This window comes from Prionailurus viverrinus, chromosome E2 (assembly GCF_022837055.1).
Source record: "Prionailurus viverrinus isolate Anna chromosome E2, UM_Priviv_1.0, whole genome shotgun sequence".
In the NCBI taxonomy this organism is placed as follows: Eukaryota; Metazoa; Chordata; class Mammalia; order Carnivora; family Felidae; genus Prionailurus; species Prionailurus viverrinus.
In genome coordinates this window covers 11,500,313-11,521,173 of record NC_062575.1, presented here as the reverse complement: position 1 = coordinate 11,521,173, position 20,861 = coordinate 11,500,313, and the positions used below count along the sequence as shown (strand labels likewise).

The window sequence follows — 20,861 nt, the reverse complement described above, 5'->3', positions numbered from 1 at the left end:
TCTCTCCTTCAAAAATAAACATTAAAAATTTTTTTAATAAAAATCAATACCTACTCAACAGCATAAAAATAAGAAATAGTTAAGAACAAATTTAACAAAATATGTGCCAGATTCATAACACTAAATACAAAACTGCAGAGAGAAATTTTAAATGGTATAATAAATAGAGATAAAATGCTCATGGTTTGAAAGGCTCAATATTGGTATCAGTTTTCCTTAAAATAATCTCTAGATTCAAATCAATTCCAGTCAAAAGCCTAGCAGGCATTTTTGACAAGCAGTATCTAAATTGTATATGCTGCAGGCTCCGTATGCAATGGAAATAGCCAAGATGGGTTAAAAAAAAAAAAAAGAATACATCTAAAAGAATAACACTACAAAATTTCAAGTATATCATAAAGCTACAGTAACAAAATGTGGTATTAGCATGAGAATACTTATATAGGTAGTAGAGGAAAATATCCAGAAACAAACTCACACATGTAGGGTGAGTTGATTTTCAACAAAGAGGTTAGGGTAATATAATGGAGAAAATTGGTCTTTTCAAGAAATTATGCCAGAACAATTGATGTTATATGGAAAATAATTAACTTTTATTCTGTCCCCAGACCACACACAAACATTGACTTGAAATGGATCTTAAACGTAAGGGCAAAAGTTTATGCCTACAACTTCTAGAAGAAAACAAAACATTTTTACAATCTTGACATAGGCAAAGAATTCCTATATTATAACAACAACGACAAAAACATGAAAGGTTTAGAAAAGAACTTTTTCTTAATTAAAGGAAAATATGTGTATTATTTAGAAGACACTGTAAGGAAAAAAAGCCAGACTAAAAGAAAACAGCGAATATCTTATGCAATAAAATAAAACCATTTATTTAAAATTTATTGAAATGCATCAATGTAGCTCTGTTTGCCTCGAGATAATTCCAATGAAGAGCCTCACAAAATGTAAAAGGGATGGTGTGTCTGGTGGAGCTCTCATAATGTGTCTGGTGGAGCTCCATATCCCTGGATAGGAAAAATGTGTGAGTGTGTGTAAGAGAGAGAGAGACACAGAGAGACTGAGAGACCTCTATGGTAGTCAAAATAATGCCCCTCCAAAGATAACCAGATACTGATCCTTGGAACCTATAAATGTCATATTAAATAACATTATGTATATTAATGTTACAAATGGAATCAAGTTTGTAATCAGGTCACTTAAAAATAGATTATCATGGGGGCACCTGGGTGGCTCACTTGGTTAAAGCGGCTGACTTCGGCTCAGGCCGTGATCTCACTGTTTGTGGGTTCGAGCCCCGCGTCGGCGTCTGTGCTGACAGCTCGGAGCCTGGAGCCTGCTTCAGATTCTTTGTCTCCCTCTCTGCCCCTCCCCTGCTCATTTTCTCTCTCTCTTTCTCTCTTTCTCATTATCTCTTTCTCTTAAAGAATAAATAAACATTTAAAAGGTTTTAAAAAATAGATTATCATGGCTTATCAGAGTGGAGCCAGTGCAATCACAAAGATCCTTTAAATGTGAGAAAAGACGGCAGAAGAGTCAATGTCGTACACTGTGATGTGAGAAACACTCGACCAGCCATCGCTGGCTTGGAAGATGGAAAGGCGCCATGAGACCAAAACTGGGGGCAACCAGCAGTTGGAAAAAGCCAAAAATGAAAAAGAGAAATTCCCCTCTAGATAAATATTAAAATATCTAGGACATATTCAATTATGTTTTAAAATCTAATGTGATACTGATGAAGGAATGCACAAATAGACAAATTAAATAGAAAATCATTATATAGTCTCAAATACATCTGCAAATTTAGTATATGCTAAAGGTGATATCTCAGTTAAGTATGGAAAAAGAGAGCTTTGTAATAGAGGTATTGGGTTAATTGGATATCCATATGGCAAAAATAAAATTGTGCTCATGAATCATACTGATACTAAAAGAAATCCCAAATTGGTTAGAGATCTAAATATAAAAAGTGAAATTATGGAAAGAATCATGGTAAAATCCTCTAATACTTGTTAGTAGTGGAAGCATTTGCTAACTATGATTCAAGTTCCAGGTGCAGTTAATCAAAATATTGTTAAACTGATTATATATTTTTTAACTCAAGATTAGTAAAATGTTATATGAGAAAAATAATTACAATTATACCATGGAGAGTTAATGTTTTTAATATATAGTTTCTAAAAATAGAGAAACAGTCAATAACCCTGTAGAAAAAATAGGACAAGATATGGACAAGTCACAGAAAAACAATGCCAATGGCTCTTACTCCAACCGTATTTCTAGAAGTCACTTGTAAAGACATATATCTATGTCTATACTACCCAAAGCAATCTACACATTTAATGCAATCCCTATCAAGTAACCAACAGCATTTTTCACAAAACTGGAACAAACAATCCTAAAATTTGTATGGAACGGCAAAAGACCCCGAATAGACAAAGCTGGCTTGAAAAGGAAGAGCAAAGCTGGAGGCATCACAATTCCAGACTTCAGGTTATACTACAGAGCTGTAGTAATCAAAACAGATGATACTGGCACAAAAATAGAACATAAGTCAACAGAATAGAAAAATCCAGAAATAAACCCACAATTATATGGTCAATTAATCTTCGACAAAGCAAGAAAGAATATCAAATGGGGAAAAGATAGTCTCTTCAACAAATAGTGTTGGGAAAACTGGACAGCAAAACGCAAAAGAATGAAACTAGACTACTTTATTACACCATACACAAAAATCAATTCAAAATGGATGAAAAACCTAAATGTGAGACCAGATACCATAAAAATCTTAGAGAGAGCACAGCAGTTAATTTCTCTGGCATTGGCCACAGGACCTTCTTTCTAGATAATGCCTTTTGAAGCAAGGGAAACAAAAGAAAAAATAAACTATTGGGACTACATCAAATCAGCAAAGCTAAAAGGCAACCTATGGAATGGAATAAGATATTTGTAAATGGCATATCTGATAAAGGGTTAGTATCCAAAATATATAAAGAACTTCTAAAACTCAACACCCAAAAATCAAATAACCCAATTAAATATAGGCAGAAGACATGAACAAACTTTTCTCCAAAGAAGACCTACATATGGCCAACAGACACATGAAAAAGTGCTCATCATCACTTATCATCAGGGAAACATAAATCAAAACTCCAATGAGGTATCACCTCACACCTCTTAGGATGCTAAAATCAACAACACAGGAAACAGGTGTTGTTGAGGATGTGGAGAAGGGGGAAGCTTCTTGCACTGTCGGTGGGAGTGCAAACTGGTGCAACCACCATGGAAGATAATATGAAAGTTCATCAAAAATTTAAAAATAGAACTACCCTACAAATGAGCCGTCACACTACTGGGTACCCAAAGAATACAAAAGCACTGATTCAAAGGGATACCTGCACCCCTAAGTTTATAGCAGCATTATTCATAACAGCCAAGATATGGAAGCAGCCCAAGTGTTCACTGATAGATTAATGGATAAAGAAGATGTAGCATGTATATTATTCAGCCATAAAAAAGAATGAAATCTTGTCATTTGCAACAACATGGATGGAGGTAGAGACTATAATACTAAGTGAAATAAGTCAGAGAAAGTCAAATACCATATGATTTCACTCATATGTGGAATTTAAGAAACTAAACAAATGAGCAAAGGGAAAAAAAGAGACAGAAACAACCAAGAACCAGACTCCGAATGGTAGGGAACAAACTGATGGTTACCAGAGTGGGGGTGGAGGGATTCCAGGTGAAATAGGAGATGGGGAATAAGTAGAGCCCTTGTCATGGTGAGCACTGAGTGGTTAAAATAAAAAAATATAAAAATATGCTTAAAAAATAAAGACACCTTGTTAAATACAAGAAAAGATGCATGTATTTTTTTTTAATTTTTTTTCCGATCTTTATTTTAGAGAGAGAGTGCAACTCAGGGAGAGAGGCAGAGGGGGAGAATCCCAAGCAGGCTCCACACTCAGCGTGGAGCCCAACACGGGGCTCGATCCCACGACCCTGGGTTCATGACCCAAGCTGAAATCATGAGTCAAACACTCAACCCACTGAGCCACCCAGGTGCTCCAACAAGATGTATTCCCACAGAAAACTGTTGAAAGAACCAATTATTAGGAAATGGTTGGATAATCCAGGGCCTATCAACACAGAGTACTATACAACTGTATAAAGAATGAGGAGCATCATGAGGTATGCCCTAAAATAAAAATGGCAAGATGACCAAAGCTATATTTAGTGCACCACAATGGATGTGCTTATGTCTGTGCTTTTTCTTTTAAATTTTTATTTTAAGTAGGCTCCACACCCAGTGTGGGGCTTGAACTCACAATCCAGAGACCAAGCCTCACGTGCTCTACTGACTGAGCCCACCAGGCACCCCTTGTGTCTGTGCCTATAGGTATTTCCATTAAAGGAGCAACAGGAGGATAAACCACAACATAGTAAATTGAATCATGGTGGGGGGTGTAGGGCAAGTAGCAGAGAAGAGAGCTGCGGGAAAGGAGTCGAAATTGAATGAGTAAATAAGTTTTGTTTGGTAGATTTGGTATTGCAGGTGACTTTGTTTTCTTAAAATCCTAATGCAAATTTAAATTGTATAAAGGTCCTAAATACTTTTCTTTTTTTTTTTTTTTACACGTTTATTCATTTTTGAGAGAGAGAGAGAGAGACAGAGTGTGAGCAGGGGAGGGGCAGAGAGAGAGGGAGACACAGAATCCGAAGCAGGCTCCAGGCTCTCAGCTGTCAGCACAGAGCCCAACGCAGGGCTTGAACCCCCAAACCATGAGATCATGACCTGAGCCAAAGTCGAATGCTTAACCAACCGAGCCACCCAAGCACCCCATGGTCCTAAATATATTTAAAAATAAAACAAAGGTGTCTGTTGGTTTTCTAGGGCTGCCATAAGAAAGCACCATAGACTAAGTGGCTTAGACAACAGGAACTTATTTCCTCACAGTTCTGGAGCCTAGAAGTCCAAGATCAAGGTTTCAGCAAGGTTGTCTTAATTTATAGATTGCCACCTTCTTTTTTTATGTTCACATGGCATTCCTTCTATGTGTGTCTGTGTCCTAACGTCCTCTCATAAAAGTATGATCTGATATGATAAAAGTCATATCAGATTAGGGCCCACCCTAATGACCTCATTTTACCTTAACTCCCTCTTTAAAGACCCTATCTGCAAATACAGTCACATTCTGAGGGACTGGGGGTTATGACTTCAACATGGGAATTTTAGAGGGACACAGCTCAGCCGAAAATACTGACCAGGAATGGATCAATTTGGTGGCTCTTTGAATAACCATACAGAGAGATTCCAAGTGACAGTGCGTGCAATAATCACACAGTACCTGCCTGGTTGATATGCCTGAAGGATGAAAGGAAATGCAGATGAGAGAAAAATGATTCCAGCTAATACACCCACTTATCAAATTGTACCTCCCCAGTGGATATGCTCTAGGGCAAAAAGGAAATGCAGAGGGCTATTCATCCTTCCTGGTGCTAGGTGTTCTGCAGAAGCCGCGGGACACCTTGGCTCAGACTGACAGAGGTAAGGCATTTTAGACGTAGAACATAGACTTCATGCATCCAAGAGCTAGATCCAATCTTTCTCAGGCCCTTAAACATTAAGGGAGATAAACAGTCATCCGAAGTTATCCCAGTTTCTGTCTAGAGGTGGATGGAGGAGCTGGGCTAGAAGTTCATGCTGTAATTTATGCCCTGTGTTCCCTAGGGCCCAATCATGGATTCTTCATTCTTGGTAATCTTTCCTTTGCTCCTGGCCCTGTCAACACCTTGCAATGCTTGTGATTGTAAAATTCAGCACCCTCAGACATATTACTGCACATCAGATGTCGGTGAGTCTAAGGGGACACCTTAGAGAAGTCTCCCCCAAGGAGCTCTCACCATAGGGTGTAGAAATGCAGAGGTGGGGGAGCTCAGAGGTGGGTGATCTGATCAATGCCTTCATGAGACTTTGAATGTGGGAATCCTAGAGCAATGAAGCTATGGGCCCCTGACCCATTTCTTCCTCCTCCCAGTCATATTAGCTGATATACAAGGACCAGGAAACAACACCGTGACAAAACAAGGTTTCAGAGTCAATGTCATTAAGGTAAACTCAGTACCTCCTTTCTTCTTACCTCCTTTCCTCAAAATAAGCAAGATTATCTGCTCTTGCTGAGAGATTTGGATGGTTTCTGGAGCCTAGCAACTTCTATGTAAACCTAAGGTCCTAGTCACTCTTTCCCTCCCATTGCAGGTACTCAAGGCTCCCAGAGGCATCCCAACAATCCACGAGATCTACTCACCCATCAGTTGGAAAGACTGTAGTTATAGGCTGAGGACCACTCAACAATCACTATTACTTATCGCAGGTGAGCATCCCTGTCCACATAGAGCCCCTCAACCTTGCTACCTCCTCCTAAAAGGACCACCTGACTTCTGCAACTAACCCCACCAAGGACCAAGGGCCCCATTGTCATGATCTGACAGACTCTTCCTGGGGCAATGCTGGACCCTCATTCATGGCTGACTCTGTACCAGCCTCAGGGGTTCTAGACCCTCTGGTCTGACTTCCCAGGGGATATGCATACATGGTATACTAACTCAGGCCATGCTCCCCCATCACTGCAGGCTATCTGAGGGGGGGCACATTGCGCTTCACAAGATGCCATCTGGTCTATTTCTGGTACCGGCTCACCAGAGAGCAGAGGCTAGGTTTTGAGGCAGCATACAGAACAGGATGCAAATGTCAAGTGAGTATGGTGATTTTTCTCTGCAGCCCAGGCACTGCTCTTGTCCCATGTCCTTGTTCCCAGATCTTCCTCCCTGCTGTGTCCCTCTGGATGACCCTTGCTCTTTCACCTTCCTTCCATTCCCTGACCTCTTCCCACTGTTTCCTTTCTGTCCTTTCCCTCCTCACTGCTCCCTTTAGCCTCTCCTTGTTGACAGACCCTTGTTGCTCTTGTCAGTCCAGGATGGAGTGTATGAACAGGAAGTGGGCAGTTCTGTATCTCCCTCCACACCTAGGTTCAGCCCTGCCTCCACTGCTGGCGTTCCTGCCCTCAACCTGACTTTGGAGAGTGTGTGTGGAAACAAAAAGACTGTAACTACAAGGTATGGGAAGGAAACCATTCCTTGTTCTCCATGTGTGTGCCCTCCATGAATGGGTACTGTGAATGGACCCGCATCCAGATGAACTATCCGTACCAAACCTCGGCTCCAGCGACCTCTGTTCACTAGGCCCGGAATCATATAATAGAGTTTAATATTCTGTCTCCTGGTCTGGCTGCTGTTAACAGAACTGAGTTAGTTTTGTACACCTCCACTGAATTGTACACTTAAGTTTTGTTTACTTTCTGTAAGTAGTGTATGCATCAATAAAACTTACAAAAACAAATCCCAAGTTGATAAACCACCCTGATGACAAATTCCCTTTATCTTCTCTGTTCATCAATTATCTTTTATTTCTTCTTCATCCAGCAACCTCATGCCAGACTCTAATCCTTCTTATTCCACAATTCCTGATATTTCCTCATCCTCTCAAAGCAAGAGCCCTGGGTCCAAACAAAGGGACAGATCCAGATCCAATCTGACCAAGGTCACACTCCATCTGACACACCCTTAACCTTTCCCCAGATGATTTGCAGAACCATAAATCACAGGAGAAAGGATATTCCTTGTTCCCACAGAATTAAGACTCACTTGCAAATATAAACATTGTTCCTTGTCATATTAAAATTCTGAAAATAAAAGACTTTTAAACTTTTATAAGAACACAAAGGGCAATATTTTTAGGACTTCAAATCACAAAAGTTCCAAAATATATGAAGGAAAATGTTGATAAATTCCACTACTCTAAAATAAAATATCTTTCCCCAAATAAACCAAAGTACCATAAACACTATAAAAATATAAGATACAGACATAGATTGGAATTGGAAAGGATTTACAGCTTTATGATAAAAATTAGGTCTGAAGAATGTTTTGGGGAATTGGTTGAAGTTTCCCTTTGAACATAATTTATGAACTTAAAAATTTCCCAGAGTCCTTCCAAAAAGAGTGTCTTCTCTGTATTATTAAGTATTTAATTTAATTATGTATTTTATTAATCTAATTTTATTTTGTTAATTATTTTAAATTTTGGGATCATTTTGGATTTACAGAGGAAGGTACCAAGATAGTACAAAGAATTCATACATATTCTTTACCTAGGTGCTCTAATGGTAACATCTTATGCAACACTGGTATATTTGTTAAAGCTAAGACATTAACATGAGTACAATACTATTAACTAAATGACACTTTATTCAGATTTCTACCACTTTTCCCTCTTTTTTGTGCCAGAATCTAATCCAGGATACTGAAGAAATTAGTCTGGTCTGTGACAACTTTTTTTTTTTTTATTTCTTGAAGTTTATTTATTTGTTTTTGAGAGAGAGAGAGAGACAGAATCCCAGGCAGGCTCTGCGCTGACAGATGGGGGCTCAAACTCATGAACCATGAGATCACGTCCCGAGCCAAAATAAGAGTCGGACGCTTAAATGACTGAGCCACCCAGGCACTCCTGGTCTGTGACAACTTCTTAATGGAACTTCATTTTCAGTGACCTGGCAGTTTTACAGTGTACTGGTGTTCTGGAGACTCCCTCAATTTGGATGTGTCTGATGTATTTTCATGATCAGACTGGGGCTGTCGATTTTCAAGAATAGCACAAAGAGGAAATACTCTCATTGCACTGTATCACAAATACCTAGCCTTGATACTACATCACTGATAGTGTTAACAATGATCACTTGGTTAGGGTGGGGTCCGCCAAGTTTCTCCACTGGAAAGGCACCGTTTTTCCTTTTTATACTCTTCGCCATGTCCCATTGGTTTTTAGTTGAACAATGGAATTTAGAAAATCGTATCTGGACACGGGTTCGTCATGGCTACTGGGGTGTCACTGCTTCCAGGCCTTCTCAGTAGACAGAACTAGGAAACATATGTATGCATATGAATTTAAGTATATCCACATGGTTATAACTATGACCCTTTCTCTCAATATATTAAAATAAACCTGAGTTTCATACTAATGCCAACTACAGAATAATATAGGGCTCATTATAGCTCTCACCTATTGATTATTTGTACCTTTTTTTTTCTGACAATAGGAAACTTGACTTTTATTTTATTATTTGTTCGAACCTAGTATATATGTAAAGTAGTTTCAACATATACCCCTGTAAAATAAATTTACCAATATAGTACCAGGTTTATGTAGTTTTTAACATAAATCCACTCATTCAAACTCACATGCACACAGTTTCTACCCTAAGGCCCCAAAGGGTCCCAAACACACCTGGGTCCATTCTGGGAAAGGAGGCTCTAGGGGACATGGTGCAGACTCAGAAATCTGGGTGAACTTACATGCATTGCCAGGAATAAAGACACCGCCTGATATTTCTACATCTACAATCCCAACCTAATTGATCCCGACCCCCAATTTCAACCTTCCAGTGAGCAGGTCTTCCCATTTAAAACTCTCAGAGAAACATATATCTCCTGGCAGAAGGTCAAGAATGTAAGTAGACATGGTTATGGTTAATAGGCACAGAAGAGGCTGCCAAATCCACGCACCAATTGTCTGCGATCTCGCTCTCCCTGGAGTTCAACCAGTGACCTTGGAATCAGAAGAGAATTCTAGAAAAAGAAGACTGTGGAAAAAATGGCACAGACTTAGGGAACCAAACGGGAACAGGAAGGTTTTCTGTGCCTATCAGGCCACACACACATGTGCGCGCGCACACACACACACACACACAGTCACAAAAATGTTTATAAATATTTGTGTATATGTAGGTGACATATATTTCCTAGGAAGCTTTATCTGCTGAGAGACTAAATGAAATGAAATTTATCAGTTGCATAGGGAATAGTTTCTTACATGGGGCACAAAAACCAGAAAGTATAAAAGACAAACTGATAAATTGTGCCTCATTAAAATCTAAAACTTTCATTCTTCAAAAGCTGCAATTCCAAAAATAAGAGAATGAGCCCCAGAGAGGGGAGTTAAATGCAAAACACATATATCTGACAAACATGCTATATCCAGAATATATTAAAAGAAAAAAAACCTCTTGCTACTCAAAAGGAAAAATAACAATAAAAATGAGCAAAATGTCTGAATAGACACTTCATAAAACATGATACATGGGATGCTCAGTGAGTTAAACGGCCAACTCTTGATTTTGGTTCAGGTCATGATCTCACAGTTGGTGGGTTTGAGCCCTGCATCAGGCTCTGTGCTCATTGCACAGAGCCTGCTTTGGATTCTCTGTCTTCCTCTTTTTGACACTCTCCTGCCCGTAAGTATGCTCTCTCTCTCTTTCTTTCTCAAAAACTAATAAACATTAAAAAAATATTAAAAACAACATGATACAGGAATGGCCAATAGTCCCTAAAAATATTATTGGAAAAACACAAATAAAGCCTCTATAAGATACAACTTCATATTCACTACAATGGCTAAAATTTAAAAGAATGACAATACCAAGTGTTGACAGGGATTTGAAGTAACTGGAATTCTTCCAGTTTGTTCTTGGGATTATAAAATATTGCAACCAACTTGGAAAACATTCAACATTTTCTTATGAAGTTAATGATACAATTATCATAGGATCAACAGATTACAAACGTATTATTTATACAAATAATGAAAACAGAGAACTTCTTTAAAAATAAGGAGACTTGTAATGAATGTATATAATAGCTTTATTCATAATGGCAAAAATCCTGGGAAATAAACATTTGTCATCAGTAATTGAATGAATAAACAAATTTTGGTTTATTCATACAATGTAATAGTAACCACCAAGAAAAGGAACGAACTACCAGTATAGATGACAACGTGGATGCATTTTATAAGCATTGTCCTGAGAGGAAGAAACCATTTATAAAAGAGATTGCACTGAACTAGTCTATTTATGTTAAATTCTAGAACATCCAAAATTACATTTATAGAAATAGGTCAATGTTTGTCTGGCCTAAGGGAATGATTAGCTCCAAACATGTATGAGAGACTTGGAGTATTTATGCTGTTTTTCTGTCTCTTGATTAAGATACTGTTACCTAGTGTATTTATTCACAAAAATTCTTTAGACTGTGTGATTGAAATGTGCAAGTTGCATTGTGTGTCCATTTCCATTATAAATTTGATTACATCAGTAGCCATCATTTTATTACTTCTTGTGATTCCATGGGTTGGCTAGGTGGAGCCTCCCCTCCATGTGACACCATCTGCAATTAGCTGCTGATGGAAATGGACCGGAACATTCATTTGCCACTGCCCATGTGTCCATTTATTATTATAGGCTGAATTGTGCTCCCAAAATTTATATGTTGATGTCCTAACCCCCAGTACCTCAGAACATTACTGTAGTTAGAGAGAGGGTCATTAAAGGCATAATTAAATAAAAGGAGGTCACTAGGGGTCATTGGGTCACTAATCCAATATGACTGGCATCCTTATAAAAAGAGATTAGGACACAGACACACAGAGGAAGGGCCATGTGAAGACACAGGAAAAGACAGCCATGTACAAGCCAGGGAGACAAGCCCCAAAAGAAACCAACACTACTCACAGCTTGCCTCCATAGTTGTGAGAAAATAAATTTATGTTGTTTAAACCACCCAGTCTGTGTTACTTCACTATGGTAGTCCTAGAAAACTAATGCAGGTATTTTTTAACTTCAGGTCACTTCTCTTTCCACAGAAACAATATGACCAGGAGCACTTCCTTGTCCTCTCTGAATTGGGAGAATTTTTCCCTCATCTCTTTGTTTGAAATTCACCCTTGAGTTAGCATATCATATGGTAGCCATCCATTTTCACCTTGTTTCAACACACTAAGCCAGCCCATCTATTAACAACTCTGGGTCTGTCTTTGTCCATCAGGGGGTCAAATTTTACGAGTAAAGAAAAAGGCTTGGTGCAGGTAATGATGATAGGGAAAAGAGAAGACAAAGAGGTACACCAAATATAAAGAATGGGCAAAAACAGAAAGAAAACAAGGAATAAGTAAAGGCAATGAAGATAGAAGGAGAACAAAAAAAAAAAAAAATGAAGAGGGAGATGGAGCAAGGTACAGCTGGAGAGAGAAAGCAATAGCTCCTGGGCTGAAAGAACATTTGGTGGATCACTCATGGTAGAATTAGCTTCTGCCTTGTAGACACCAAGATGCTTTCTTTCTGCTCCTAGTTGTACATTCCCATATTGCATGCTACATCTATTCAATTTTAATTTATTGTTACTCAAAGCCGCTCATGAAGAAAGAAGTCAAACTTGGAGTGTCAGCACACTGTGTTCCCTCTGTAGTTTGAGTGAATCCAGCCCTGGGGCTTCAGGATACCCTGGGCAAGGAAGCAGATCAGCCCTGGATGGGCAGTCCTGGGAGCACAATGTCCTAAATTATTAAGGAGAGACAATGACTGTGTTTCTGGTCTGTTGGCCAAAATTGAGGGTTCATGTTGGCGGTCAGAGAAAACAAAGTGCTGGGGTATATGAGCTCATTCTAAATGGAGTATTTTTTTGCTAGAAAATACTCACTCATGAATGTATTTTTTCACCATGGTACTTTTTCTCATCAGATGTGTAGGTATATTGAAATTTCTCCTCAGGAGACTTGATCATCTGTGGAGGAAAGAGGAAAAATGATGCAGACTCAGGAATACGTGTGGGATGGGAGGCTGCAGTGTTGGTATTTGACCAGGACCTGTCTGACCCCCACATACTGCACATGCTCTCACAGCAGGATGGAGAATCCTCTGTTCTCATAGGGAGATGTGTATGGAGAGGAGCTGGTAGGGTGATGTGATTTCATAGAGTTGCATTTTCCTATTGAAATGGTGAGGCCCTAGAATAAAGCCATCTTGATTGAGAGGTTGGAAAAGAGTATACATGGGCCCTCTCGTGGTTATGTATTTATGTGTCTCCAGCCAAGTCTCAGAAAGACAAAATGTGTAGCCCCATGGCACCCACATGCCCTATCCCCCACTCAACCACCACAGCAGGGAGAATTCTTACCCCTTACAACCAAATGGTGAAATACCATAGGCAGGGACTCTGCATTCTTTACAGACTCACCAACTTCTAAGTAAACAATCCAGTGGTATAATAGCGTACAAGAGTAGACTTGCCCAGGCATGGCCATGATAGCCAGGAGGATACAGAGACCACCAGGAAGTTGGGAGCCAGGTAGGAGCCTGGATACCAATAAATTTAGGAAAAGACTTTCATACAGTTCTTCTGTCTTTACTGATATAACATAATATTACAGAATGTGGATAAATAATATTAGTGGTTTGTGGTAAGTATTCCTTTAACCACCATGAGAGACAAATTTTAACTTAATAGTACCTGGACTCAAGGTACTTGGGTTAAAATCCAAATTGCATTAATTTCTGGCTGTAGGACCTCAGGACAGCTCGTTCAACAACTCACTCCTTAGAATCCTCAACTGTTAAATGTAAATAATTACAGAACTTTTCATACAGGAACACTGCTAAGATTAAATGTTAAAAACATGAAATGTACTTGAAGTATTACCTGATACCAAGTAAGCACTCAATCAATTGGACTTGTATTGTATACTTCATGGTTAGTAGTTATTATTACTCACACTAGCAATAATGAACACTACTTTAATAAATAATTATCTACCCCTCTTTTTAATGTTTATTTATTTTTGAGAGAGAGTGTGATTGGGGGAAGAGCAGAGAGAGAGGGGGAGACAGGGAATCTGAAGCAGGCTCCACACTGTCAGCGCAAAGCCCAGTGTGGGACTCAAACCCACCAACCATGAGATCATGACCTGAGCCAAAATTGGACACTCAACTAACTGAGCCACCCAGGCACCCCAAGGATCTACCTCTTTCAAGCCTCACCATACTCATAAAAATATGAATTTATTCTCCTAGTTTTGAACTATCTCTTCATTCCTAATTGCAGTATTAATTTCAGTCATATTGTTAATGTAAAAGCAAAAAATGATATCAATGGCACATCACAACTATCCTAGTTTCATATAGATTAAAAAGGAACAACAAGATTCACCAGTGTAGTATTAATCATGGTTTTAATGTTATGATAATGCAAATTAACAATGTACTGAAATCACCCTCATTTCCTAAAAGGAAACCAATATTTTCTTGTGACTACTTCTTTGGCCCTGGAAAGGTCCTGGAATATGAAAGAACTCTGTAAGATGTCACAAAATTGCTCAGAGATTAGTCCCTATATTCACTTTCCCCCAATGTCCTTCAAAGTCGGCAATGAATTTTCTTGTACATAGCCATGTCCCTACATCCTCAACTTACAATGACCACTCTCTCTCCATTCTCTACAAATACCCAAGTTCAGGCAGACACTTGGCTGGACCTTACTTGCCAATCAGGAGCCTATTGCCATGCCTCTAATATATAACATTTAATCTTTTTTAGGCCATGAGCCCTGATATTTATTTATTTTTTATTTTTTTTAACGTTTATTTATTTTTGAGACAGAGAGAGACAGAGCATGAACAGGGGAGGAGCAGAGACAGAGGGAGACACAGAATCTGAAACAGGCTCCAGGCTCTGAGCTGTCAGCACAGAGCCGGACATGGGGCTCGAACTCACGGACCGGACCGTGAGATCATGATCTGAGCCGAAGTCGGACGCTTAACCAACCAAGCCACCCAGGCGCCCCTATTTATTTATTTTAATGTTTACTTTTGAGAGAGAGAGAGAGACAGAGCGTGAGTGGGGGAGGAGCAGAGAGAGAGGAGGAGACACAAAATCTGAAACAGGCTCCAGGCTCTAAGCTATCCGCACAGAGCCCAACACAGGGCTTGAACTCGGGAACAGTGAGATCATGACCTAGGCTGAAGTCGGACGCTTAACCCACTGAGCCACTTGGGCACCCCACCCTGATTTTAGCCACATGCCCAGGCTTTTGCATCAGGAGAAGGTGCCAAATGGGTCAAGGATCAATTGCTTGTTCCTATGCCCTATCATGTCCTCTCAGTACCACCCATGAACTCATCCAATACCCCTGCATAAGCAAGGGGGAGAAAGACCACATTGTATCTGTGGTCAGAGATATATGAGTGCAGTATGAATTCATGTTTATTTTAATATATATTCAGATGCACAGATGCACAAATAGGTATGCTTATATACAAAGGTTAGCATATGTATGTATATATAAATAAATATGCATATATAAATATGTGTTTGTATTATTTATAAAATTAGTTTGTTTGTTTGTTTACTGGCTCTGTCTCCTAAGCAGACCTAGAGGCATTGACACCCTGATAACAATGAGCACACCTAGTGCCCAGATCTTGGTTTCTAAACACCATTATCTAATAAAAGAAATCAGAACTCTTTTGGAAAAGGGCTGTATACAGGGCAAGGGCAGTTAAAACACAAGATGATCCCATGTATATTAAAAAGACACATGAATCAATATGAAAAAACTCCCAATAGCCATGGCTGGAACAATTTTCCAAGCAAAATGTTTAACAACTGCAACAATTAAAATACGGGACAATTTTCCTAACAAATACATAATATTAAATTATAACTCAAAGAATAAAATAAATATCCATCATTCTGTGCCAATAAAAACAAAATATTAAATAAATGAGGAGAAGAGACAAATCTTCCTTACAGAAGAATTGCAAGGGAGCCTGGTGGCTCATTCAGTTAAGCGTCCAACTTCAGCTCAGGTCATGATCTCACAGTTCATGGGTTCGAGCCCCATGTCGGTCTCTGTGCTGACAGCTCAGAGCCTGGAGCCTGCTTCAGATTCTGTGTCTCCCTCTCTCTCTCTGCCCCTCCCCTTCTCATGCTCTGTCTCTCTGTGTCTCCCAAAAATAAATAAAAGTTAAAAACAATTCAAATAGCATGTGTAGATATGTGCCTTCTAGGAGGTGGGAAATTCATTTCCTTTTTCTTAAGTATGGAGAGGACTTACCATGTCCCAGAGAATAGAATATGGAAAGGAGAAAATAGTGATTTTCTAGTAGAAAAACACTGAAGAAACCATCTTAACCAGGTGATCAAGGCTAATATCAGCAGATATCATTTATAGCAATATCATATACAATGAAAATCATACCCCACCTCTGAGTACATTTTAAAAAACACCTTTTCTCTTTTCAAAGTGCAATTTACTTACATATGTCGCATAATGCATTGTATTTAAATTACAATTCCTTTGTAAACCTCTGTTATACTAAATTTGTATGACTGAATCTATAACCACTAACTTTATTTTTTTATTTATTTTTTAATATAATTTGTTGTCAAGTTGGCTAACATATTGTGTATACAGTGTGCTCTTGGTTTTGTATAACCACTAACTTTAAAATAATGCAACAAAATGAAATGCTGACCATTCAGTTTTGTCCTCTTTTTCTGTTGGACTTTCACATCTATCTAGGGCCCACTAACACAATGCAAACAATCTCAAAATGTGACTACTGGCATATAAGCTCTTACCTTCCAGTCTTTCGAGATGTTTCCTGAAAAGTGACTCAAATTGAATACTTCCCTTGGAGATAACCAATTCATATTGTTAATGACAGAAGATGGAGGTATCCTGGCCTTCATGATGCTTAGCACATATATGTTGAAAAATAGCATACTTAGTAATTTCCAGATCTTGTTATAAGCATGTTTACAACATCTCTCTTTCACATACTCTGAATTCAGTTTTTGGTTTTGCAAGCTGAGGGGAGTTTAGGAGTCTCTACAGTATTTGGTTGAGACCATCATTGCTTGTCAGGGAAGTGAGCTGGCAAACAGATGATGAGGATAGACCATTTGTGCTAATTTAAGTGATCTGTGTGTGATTTAACTCGTGCTCTTGATGCCAAATTTTTGTGCAAACGTAATTATCCCTTGGTTCCATATTTAGGTTTTAGGAATGCCTAATATTAAAGTTGAAAAGTTTTAGTGGATTTTCTCCTCAAATTCAGCAATTTGCCTTTACAAAAATTACTTAATGATTTTGACCTTAAATTTTTCGCCCAAGAGAAAACGGACAATAACAAGATAATATCCCTAAACCTATGAATTCATTTATAATGCGACACCAAATGATGCTAAAGCCAGCACCAGATATTGAGGCTAGTTTGAAGGATGATGAATGGTGACATTCTAGGGCTCTGTTGCTGATTAGTGAGATGCTCTCCTTTAAAGATCTTTACAAGTGGCTTTACAAGTTGCTTAAGCCTCCAACTCTTGGGTTTGGCTCAGGTCACAATCTCACAGTTCACTGACAGCATGGAGGCTGCTTAGGATTCTCTCTCTCTCTCTCTCTCTCTCTCTCTCTTCCCCTCCCCTACTTGCACCCTCTCTCTCTCAAAATAAACAAACTTAAAAAAATAAAGATCTTACAAATAAAATAATCATCCATTAAGGAAATGATTAAATAGGGCCTGAAGGAACCCACAGAGCCCGTTGTGGATTGAGGCATACAAACCAGTATGTTAGGTTATAAGTGACAGAAAACTAGCTCAAAGTCACTTCCGCATAAGAGGGAGATCTATGAGCTCTCCTAATTAGGAAACAAAGAACTGCCCCTGGCTTCAGGCCTAGCTTGATGCTAGGACTCAATACCCGTAGGACTTTTAGTCCGTCTCTCCCCCTCATGAATCTGAGAGACTCTTCTGGCATCCTTCCTCAGACAGGTTCTCATCTGCCAACTCAGAAACCCCACAGAAAATAACCAGCTTTTTCTCTTCTCGGGCATAAAAATCCAAGGAGAACTCTCACTGGGCCATGTACCCTTCATTCCCCAATAAGTGTGGTCTGAGCTGGGGTACTCTGATTGGACTGGGTTGACCCAAGACTTCTACTCTGTGTCCAGGGAAAGATGGTCATGACCAAAAGAGCCATGTGGGTGAGGGAGAAGTTCCTGATAGAGAAAGAAGAGCAACCCTTTCTTAACTCCCTTTTATTTATTTTTTTAAATTTTTTTAACGTTTATTTATTTTTGAGACAGAGAGAGACAGAGCATGAATGGGGGGAGGGTCAGAGAGAGAGGGAGACACAGAATCTGAAACAGGCTCCAGGCTCTGAGCTGTCAGCACAGAGCCCGACACAGGGCTCGAACTCACAGAGCCCGAGATCATGACCTGATCTGAAGTCGGTTGGTTGCTTAACCAACTGAGCCACCCAGGTGCCCCTCTTAACTCCCTTTTAAATGAGTGCCTTAGAGTTGATTTCTCTTACTTTCAACCCAGAATCCCAACTACTGTAGCGAGTTGTAGGAGATGGGACGAATAGGGAAACTGCTTTCTAGGCACAGGACTGTGACACTGCACACCACATGTCTCACAACAGCCCTGGGGTGCTGATGCAGAGCTGCTGCTCAGAGCTCTTGAGCGTCAAGCTATACCACCAGAGAAACACAGCAAGTTGAAGAACGGAGTGATGTTTTGCCTGAAGGAAAAGAAGATAGACTTGAACTGATCCCTGCCAATAGCTGGGATGTGTAATTTAAACATTCCACTGCCCTAAAGGGAGTCGTGTAACCTGGAGCCAGTGGGACAGTCCTGGTTTAAAATATTCCGCTCACATCAGCCTAGATATTGTCACAATGCCCCCTGAAGAGCTAATTAATGGTCATACTTACCCAGGGTAACACAACTAAAACTGGTTCCCAGATCCTGTAATGAGAAGATTCCAACACAGGGGTTGCAGGGGCAAGAGAACAAGAACTTCTTTTGAATCCATAAAGCCCCAACAATGCTACCACCATAGTATTCATTGCATATGGTGTGAATAGATGCAAAGATGCGGTCCTGAGCATTTTTCTAACTGTAGGGCCTTGAAACACATTACTTGAATTCTCTGGGCATCTGTATACTTTGTAAAAAATGTTTAATAGTCATCGCTTTGTGGGGTTAATGTGAAGACTCAATCTGCCTACTATGTAAAGTGGTTGGTACAGTGCCTAGCACATAGTAAGTGCTGAACAAACATCGGCTCTTATTATTATTACAAAAAGTATAGGGCAGCCTCCACCAACCTAATTTAAGAGGCAGATGAACTCTTAGCTTCATCCAAATATGTTATATACACCACTCTGGCCATTACAGATTCATCACTTTGGATTAACAAATAATCTCTATGGCAATGCCGAAAACTCTAGTAGGAAACATGAAATACTACATTCAAGACTTTCATAAATAGTTCTCAATGTAGTTATTACCTCCTAATGGGTTTTAATGAAGAGAAGGGTGACATGAACCACAAGAATCTTCAGATAGGTACAGATTGGGATCGGTGACACTGGAGTGTTATCAGTGACACTGGTGGGCTGCAATGGGCTGAGAAGAAAATGTTTTGATGGAGAATTTTCTGATATCACAATGATCTTTAATTCTCATTATTCACCAGGCAGATTAGCTGGTCTCAAACACAAACACAAAAACAAAAACAAACAAAAACAAAACAAACACACAAAAAAACCCTATCCCAAAGCTCCGTAATGTTTGGAGCAGGAGTCTACATATCCAAAACATGGATTTTTCTGCCATCTGCTGGTCATTTTTGAGAAGGACAACAATCTTTATGTGAGCAAAGCTGGGGTCTTTGGTGCGTCTCTTCTTTCTTGCCCCACCTGGGGACTTGCCCACAAATCTCACTGGAACAGTAGGTTGTAGAATTTAGTTTGTGAAATAGGTGATGGGACTTTGGAGATTCATTATGGTGGTATATGGAGACACTGATGGACTTGTATGGGGTCAGTGGTTAGTGTCTGTGGGTTCAGTAGCAAATGTCCGTGGGGTAAGTGAATGTGGCTGAGAGCTGAGTGATTGAAATGGCACCAGAAATGGATTTTTTTTTTCTGGACTTAGCAATGGAGTCTCTAGAAATAATGTCTAGAATAGGATATTGAAATATCTGAGATGTGGAATCTATTTTGTCTATGGTACACAGTCTGTAGGATAAATGATGTTTAGACAGAGTTGTCTATGATGTGGGTTCTAGAGGCCCAAGAATGTGGAACCTTATGTTAGTTGAATGATTAAAAAATGTTTCAAAATTTAATATATATTAGGTAAGTTTATCTAGCCCATGTGAGTTTCTTGGCTGTGTAAAATATCCTAGTTCTTAGGAGATGCATGTATTCAGGGGTGAAACATACTGATTTCTGTGATTTACCTTCAGTGTGGTTTAGCAATAAAATGTGCATGTAATTTTCAAAACGGTTAAAAACTATCAACAAATTAGAAGTTCTAAAGTATATATGAACTGTAAACATTCTCAAAAGACACAAAATTAACTTGAATGAAAGGAAAGATCCATTGTGTCTGGGGTTCTCTAACATCAGATGCCTCACTCCATCCAAAGTAAAACAAAGCGTACAAAAAAGAAATAGATCCAGAGAAGCCTGGGGTCAAAGTCCAGCTGACATATCCTGAAACTTCCCTACGTAATTTGCTCAACCAAGAATCGTTAGGTGAGGAAAGGGAGAATATTCTAGTTCCCGTAACACAAAAGTTTTAAACTTTTATGATAACACAAAGGAGACTATCTTTAGGATTCCAAGATACAGAAGGCACAAAATGTGGAGGCCATTATTAATCAATCTGACTACTTTAAAATAAAACATGTTTCCCAAAATAAAACCAAATACCATAAACACTGTAAGATGAAAACACTGGAAGATGCAGACCCAGGGTAGAATTGTAGAGAATTTACAGAATAAGTGAGGTCTGAAAAATTAGTGTTTTGGAGAATTGATTGAATTTCTCCTTTTAGCATAATTTGTCATCTCCAAACTTGTTCAGAGTCCTTCCACAAAAGTGT

The 20,861-nt window shown here is 39.1% G+C and overlaps 1 protein-coding gene across 7 annotated transcripts in view; it reads left to right on the top strand.

Annotated features, from left to right (window-relative positions):
- Window positions 1–7,331, top strand: part of LOC125153213 (metalloproteinase inhibitor 1-like) — a 37,560-nt gene extending 30,229 nt beyond the window's left edge. For 6 of the 7 annotated variants that reach the window (XM_047836126.1, XM_047836125.1, XM_047836124.1 and 3 more), the window contains 6 exons: window positions 5,457–5,560; window positions 5,744–5,867; window positions 6,051–6,124; window positions 6,272–6,386; window positions 6,646–6,767; window positions 7,042–7,331. In XM_047836126.1, the coding sequence (XP_047692082.1) occupies window positions 5,753–5,867; window positions 6,051–6,124; window positions 6,272–6,386; window positions 6,646–6,767; window positions 7,042–7,254 (639 nt within the window). In that variant the 5' untranslated portion in view covers window positions 5,457–5,560; window positions 5,744–5,752 and the 3' untranslated portion in view covers window positions 7,255–7,331. The remainder of the gene's footprint in view (window positions 1–5,456; window positions 5,561–5,743; window positions 5,868–6,050; window positions 6,125–6,271; window positions 6,387–6,645; window positions 6,768–7,041) is intronic. The other variant, XM_047836122.1, reaches the window with a different exon arrangement.
- Window positions 7,332–20,861: the final 13,530 nt, after the last annotated feature.